This window comes from Dreissena polymorpha, chromosome 7 (genome assembly GCF_020536995.1).
Source record: "Dreissena polymorpha isolate Duluth1 chromosome 7, UMN_Dpol_1.0, whole genome shotgun sequence".
NCBI lineage: Eukaryota > Metazoa > Mollusca > Bivalvia > Myida > Dreissenidae > Dreissena > Dreissena polymorpha.
Window position 1 is genome coordinate 31,863,384 of NC_068361.1, and position 7,264 is coordinate 31,870,647.

The 7,264-nt window shown below is 32.2% G+C and overlaps 1 protein-coding gene across 2 annotated transcripts; it reads right to left on the minus strand.

Moving 5' to 3' along the window:
- Nucleotides 1-318: 318 nt before the first annotated feature.
- On the minus strand, nucleotides 319-4,319 carry LOC127838409 (uncharacterized). 2 transcript variants are annotated; one of them, XM_052366139.1, is made up of 3 exons: nucleotides 4,260-4,319; nucleotides 3,114-3,361; nucleotides 319-2,345 (listed from the first exon to the last, which is right to left on the minus strand). In XM_052366139.1, exons 2-3 carry the CDS (start codon nucleotides 3,289-3,291, stop codon nucleotides 631-633), a joined length of 1,893 nt encoding a protein of 630 aa, XP_052222099.1. In that variant the 5' UTR covers nucleotides 3,292-3,361; nucleotides 4,260-4,319; the 3' UTR covers nucleotides 319-630. The 2 variants fall into 2 exon arrangements, with proteins under 2 accessions (XP_052222099.1, XP_052222100.1); XM_052366140.1 differs by lacking the exon at nucleotides 4,260-4,319 and having other exon boundaries at nucleotides 3,223-3,361.
- Nucleotides 4,320-7,264: the final 2,945 nt, after the last annotated feature.

Genomic DNA, 7,264 nt, shown 5'->3' on the forward strand with positions numbered 1-7,264 from the left:
CGACATGATTGGCACAAATACCAATTTATTATACCAATTTATAATATCTTATATGCAGCTTGAGTAATCATTTACATCCTTCATTTCACTCTATACAGTTTATTGCCATAAGATATAATACATTTCCGGTAAACATATTACAGTAATTATCATGTATTACAATGTTTTACTTAATTATTTAGATAACTTCCCCTAGATAATATTTATGCTTTTGTGTTCGCAAAGTGTTTCTTTCAGAACGGACTCACAAACCACGAGGATGTTAAAACTTGGATAACACTTTTAAAATATATAAAAGAGAATTATACGGACAATAAATTAGTATCCCTAGTTTAATATTAACTTTTATGATACATGTAGATACCCACTAAGATATATCAAGTATCATGTCTTCCAAATCAATACAAATGTTTTTATTATCAAACACTATGTAGTAATATGAATGCATACATAATAACATGTTGCATGTTTATTATTATAATGTGGACATGTTTTTACAATTACAACATTCGACATATACATAAACTAAATATGGTGGTAACATTTTGTTCGATGGTTTCAAAACTCTGCTTAGTCGGAAATTAGTGACCTACATTTTACCAGCTTAAAATAAAAAAATAGCTTGTAAGACTAGATATTGCAACGCATTTCACATAAACAATGTGGACAATCTATTACACATTTCAGCGCATATGACGGTACTCGTGCGTGGGAAATAGATCTAGGAACTATCCGGTACGAGAGTTTTGGCAACTGTGTGACCTCTCGTGTTTCAAAGTCGAATACACGTAAAAGTTGCTTAAATCTGTTCAACACTGACACAACATTAAACCCATTTGCAATTTCGAAACCAACAAACTCATCATCATCTTCTTCTTCTTCTTCGTCTGTATCAACTACGTTTAGCTTTCGTGGAAGTATTCTGTGATTGACACTTGAACAATGACCATTTACTGCGTTAAGGATTTTGTAAAAAGGACTGTCGATTTTTGAAATAACAACACCTTTATTAGATGCGAACATGCATTCTTCTGATTGTAGCGGGCCAATCATGTAGTCTGCGGTTTGAGGAACCGTTCGACGGCGTCTTGTTTTCTTAGTAATCACATCTTTAATTAAAAATCTTGTAGTCTTCACAACACCATAGCCTGAAAATGAGATTACAGTGCACATGATCACAATGTAACGATTGTTAGTAACACACATTTTTATGTTTAGGTCCGATTCAGACTCCGATCGGCACACGTTTGTTTTATCGCAGGACTCATGTTCTCCAAGCAAATACAAGTTAACGTTCGTATATTCGCCAAATCGGTCTTCTGATTTAGCTATGAAACAAACATATTTATCCACACAAGCAAACTTTTTTATCTTCATATAAACTCCTTTTTTATGTGGAATTTTGTACTCGCATATTGACCAAGATTTTGTGCCTAAATTGTATTTCTGAACTTTCACGATAATTTCATCATCAGTATAACTGTCTGGACGTTGGTCACTATAAACATATAAACAGTTATCCCATTCGTTGACCGTTATTAGTTTCTTGCCAATAAACCAAAGTTCTGCAGTGTTTGGAAGTCTACAAACATATGTCCATTTATTAACATGAGTGTCATATCCGAAAATACCATAATTCCGTTTTCCAAACCAGCTTTCTTCGCTAGTAATTTCAGCAACAACCAGCACCGCCCTTACTATTTTGTTAGAATGTATCACCAGACTTTTCATGGATATCCGTTTAGTCTGATAGTAGTGTTCGCGGCATTCGCTAAAATTTTGAATGTAGTCACTGGCTAAGGATTCAAAGAAGGCATGCGAAGTGTCTTCCAGAGTAAGTGTCAGGAATAATGATGTGAAAGTTTCTTTTCGACCACACACGTCAAAATTTAACCATTGACGAAAGTACCTAAACCGCATTTCTTGACTTATTCCGTTGCTGCTACCTTCCGTCCTTGTCATGAACAGCATTTCTTTGTCTTCAGGCGTTGTCTTACCAACGCTATCCGCGATTTCTAACATCATGTCAGTTGTCACATACTCGCTATTGTCTTCATATTCAATAATTTTTAAAAAGTCTTTTGTCACATATTCCACCAGGCACTTGTAAAATTTTAAACGGAACCTTTTGGCTAGATAATATATATCAATGCAATTTTCAGGATTCCATGGTATTTCAGAAAGGTATTTTTCACATACTGCAAATAAAGAGTCCATCTGGAAATAGTCGGCAGCTCTCAGGACATCATAAACATTAGACAGGTTAAGTGTTAATGTTCTTGTATATAGCGACCGTAGGAGAACTTCACATCCTCCGTCAAAATCATCTTTGAAATGAATTTGGCCTGAAAGACGTTCGAGATGTCATCAGTTATTTGTGTTATCTGTTACTTTATAAACGATGATAAATATGGTAAATAATAAACATTGAATATAATCACATATCATTTATATTCGGGATGATCATTATACAATAAATACAAAATATGTATATACATGTGTGTATGTGTGTCTTTGTGCATTTAAAGGGGCCTTTTAACAGATTTTGACATGTTTTGAAGTTTGTCATTAAATGCTCTATATTGATAAATGTAAACATTGGATCTAAAAAAACTCCAGTAAAAAATCAAGAATACAATTTAAAAAAGGGAAACAAGTAGCCCGCAGCATGGCTCTAATCAGTGACCCTCGGAGTCCTGAAGTAAAAACCAATTAGACCGCTCGGCAAATTATGTATGGTAGAAGTATTTTATACTTTATATAAGCAAAATTTTGTTTCACAAAATTAAACGACAACAACAGAACTCTCCAAATTATTCAATCGTTTCGATTTGCAACGCTTTATAACTTTCAGGTTTTTAAATCGTCAAAAGATGCATATAATGGCTATATTAGACCATGGTAATGTTTAATATTACTGTTTCCTCAGAAATGTCCTAACTAAAACGAAAATTTGCGAATCTGAAACAACTTTTTTCAATTTTGTCAATTTACCACAACGTGAAAAGATCCCTTTAACGATTTCAAAATTTCTAATTATTAATTTACCCGATGAACATTAAATTAAATGATTATTAATGTACACATATACATGTACATGTCATTTACGCTACCTTCTTGTTTCTCTTTCATTCCACTGTTAAACATCGTCCGGAAGAATGGACACTGAATCAGTACACCCCAATGTGCTCCCATCCTGTGGTCACCGAAAGTTATACTCACATCACACAGTTCGGAACTTTCCATAGCTTGTCTGTACAAGTGGTCTGCTAAGTCTGTGTTTCCTGGCATGATTTGCTCAAGTGCTCGATACACTGTGCACTTAACAGTAATTTCTTGTAAACAAACTTAACATCCGTTTCTGAAAAAACAAATATTCAGACATAGAACTTACAACAGTTTTTCTTTTTATTTATTATGTATACTGTTAAGTATTTTGAAAATAGTCACAGGCGACGGTATCGGATGAAAAATGACATTCAGTCATTATTTAATCAAAACGAGTCACTACAAATGTACATTTATGATAATGTAAAGTAGCATTTAAAGCCGCTGCATGTATATACGATTTTAATGTAAGTTTTTTTTATTTTCACAATCTTAAACCAACATATGAATATGAACGAAGAATATCTTATAGAATTATTCACACATGTGTGTATGGTACCATAAACCAAATATTGTGTATATACATGAAAGTTTTCGCCGATACCGACACGTCCACTCGTATTTGTTGGACAACCAACATTTTGTGCATTCTATACATAGATGGTGACGTCACTTCGTTATTGTCAGTAAGACCGGTGTGTACACAATTACATTGTGTGTGTATATGTACCGTTTAAACGAATCTGCACTGACAAATGGGGATTTCCCATCAGTGTACATGTCATTTGCAATTTAATGAGTTAATTAATTGCAAGATATTAAAACTCTTTTTCCGTTTAATTGTTGGCATTACTTGTTAACTTGTTAACACGTTTATATATTCATCGTTGTAATTGATAAAAACGGTTTTACGATGTATATACTCGATTAAATCAATTAGGTGATGTAACCGGCAATACTCAACAGCATAGGGTTACTCTTACGCGAACATTCCAATCACACTGAACATTTAATGTTTTACACAATGTAGACAATTAATTATTATTATTATTGTAGTTTTATATTTTAAGTGAACGGTTTTGGTTTTATTTTTTAATCATGAGAAATTGAAGATTTACTTTAGCACCGTAATACAATATTAACACATTTACCTTCTAATGCGTCCCAATTTAGTTCGAGTTTCTAGTTCGTTGTGTAAACTTAACTACACGTGTCTATTTATAACAACACATCACGATCTATAAAGGAATTTCAACTTTCGGTTTCTATTTCGTACATAAAAACAGAACAGGTCCACTTGTTTGAATACATATATTGTATTTTGGGTTTTGTTTACACTATGTAGTAAAAGAAGAAACTTTTTTTACTTTACTAGCCTACATTCTTTTTATATTATCGATTTTTTATGGACAACCTGATATGTATTGCATATGCATCCTTTTTATCTCTGACATTATTATGTTACATTTCATAATGTCATATGTACTTGTTCGCAGACTTGAAATAAAATATGTTGGGAAAAAAGGCTACTGTTATCGGTTACATGGAATATAAATATTGTGCATGTGCATGCTAGCCACACATTAAATGCAAAAATCTGTAATTTGTACTATATGACGTTTGGTTATGAAATCTTGTAACAACAAGGGATTGCGATGATACTCGTATTATGTTTCATGTCATCGTGTCTAAGACCGTTTTTAGTTTTAGTGAATAATAAAACAGAGTTATTAGTTTTAACATATTTATTTCTAACAATACATATTGTTTGTATAGAATTACAAACAACAGTTATAAAATGTGCATGTTCGAATGGGATTGGAACGAAAGAAACTGCCTTTCATAGTTCTTCTCCCTATACATTAGCTTTAATTATGTGTATAATGTAAAAGCCTTTTTACATCTGTATAGGAAAGATAGCGACGTTTTCCACTTAAATTACCTAAATGCTTTTTTTATAGGTCATTGACTTCTAATATATAAATAACTTAAGATGTGTTGCTTATGCATCTTGTTCATCTCTGATTGTATTACATTATTGTGTTATTTTTCATGCGTTTTTCGCTAAATTAAGTTTTATATAGAAAGAAATAATGTTGAATACAGATTTGAACTATTTTTCTCATGAAATTCATTATTAAAATGGTAATTAATGTAAGTATTGAAGAACAAGGTTAACGATAAAGGGTTTTTGCCAATTGACCTAACCTATTTATTTCGAGATATTAGTGGAAACAAACCACATGTTTGCCAAAACATTCGTTGAAAAAAAAAAGAAATAAAAATATTCGGGTTTGTAGCTTATCAATAGAGAAATAACCTCACTGTTTACAAATAAAGTATTAATATAGCATTTCAGTTTCTAAAAAAGGGTTCTTCTCCCCATTTAAATACAAATGCTTTTTGTCCGAGAAACTCCGTATATAGTTTTGTTTGTGAAAAACAAATAATAGGATTGCATTTGAAAGGTGTAGGAGAGAGAGTGGCGGAGATTTGGGAAGAAAAAAAAAGAAGTCATAACCTTAGAAGTAAATTCGCTTAATTTTACTCAAAGTATGTTGATTTAATTTCTAAATATAATGTTTCTGTAAAATGGCATTTAACTAATGGAATTTCCCACCCATCATTTTATGAAGATGTAATGAAGCGTATTCGCAAATTAAAATATCTTAACGAAAATGTTTATATTAAACTGTTGAATTGAATAAACTCATTTATTATCAAAAGGATATGATGTTAACGTACCTAAATACTCAACATTGTTGGTTTTTGATTCACTATATCTTTCTTCTCTTAACATTTGGAATTACCATTTTATACGTTTGATTCTCAAATATTCAATCACCTAAGCTGGTTTTATTGGTAATTCAATTTTACAGTACCGCCCCTTTAATATTTTTATGTTACAGTACTGTCCCTGGATATTGTATCGTGTCTTCGCTTCTCAATTACGTCATACGATACTCTTTCTCTGTTCCTGGCTACATTGATTTTTGTGACGTCATCGCTTTTATATTGCTTCATACCACATCATTGTGTACACACCGGTCTTACTGACCTGTGTACTAACGCGAAAGGAATTGTGGGTAGCACTTCTTTTACGAGTGAAAAGTGAAAGCGAAAGTAGGTTAGGTAATCGTGCCTCTGATAATCGCTATCAGTTTAAGAAGAAATTCAAAATCACATTAAAACATAATTAAATAACATTTCTTTGAACAACATTCCGTTTAAAACACACAATAAAAAACGATTTTTCTTACATTATTAACATTTTCATTACTACGCAGAACTACTTTGGCGGAATCATAATTCCCCAGACCAGGGGTATGTGATGCGTCTAAGTATAGAGGTGACAATAACTTAGTGAGGTCACCATCTATGTATAGAACGCATACCACAAACTTTAACTGTTTTAATCTACATGCATAGGTTATTGGGTTTAAAGCGTTCAATTTGAATTATATTTTCTCTCTGACAGGCGTTTCTTGTTTGATTTATTTTTTGCAGACACATAAACAACCAAGCTATATAATATGGATCTTTTACACCCATAATTGCTGCTTATTCCTGTATTTGCGCGATGATGATCTGAAATATTAACTTCATGACGCTATATTCTTAAATATTTTTCTATAAAGAAGGAATGTAGTTTACACTTGTTCGTTGTTTCATTTCATCGTTCCTCAAAAAGTTGTAAAAAAGTTGTAACTCTGTTGCTCTGGTATCTTTCCTACCATTGAGTAATTAAATGGTAATTAAATTGAATACATTTTAATTCCCTTTTATTATTGTTTAATTTGAATTACAATACTATGAGGTTAAATGTTATTGACACTTTAATGTATAATGAATATTGCTGGGCCAAATGTGAGGTTGAGCGCTCTAAAACGGTTTAAACCCCCAATGCTTTGCATTGACCGTTCCAAGGCGGTGATCCCAGCTGTAATCTTATAAAATTATGTGTTTATGTTGTTTTGTATCGTGCTTTTTTGTGCTGTTTTGTACTGTTTGGGCAATCGGTCACTTGCCTTAAATAAAGGACCAACTAATTGTTTATAATAAGAATTCAATACTTTTCCAGCAGCTGAAGTTTCACTTCTTTATATTGAAATATTTGTTTGTGGCAAAAGAAGAAAAAGGGGTTGATAGTCGATCT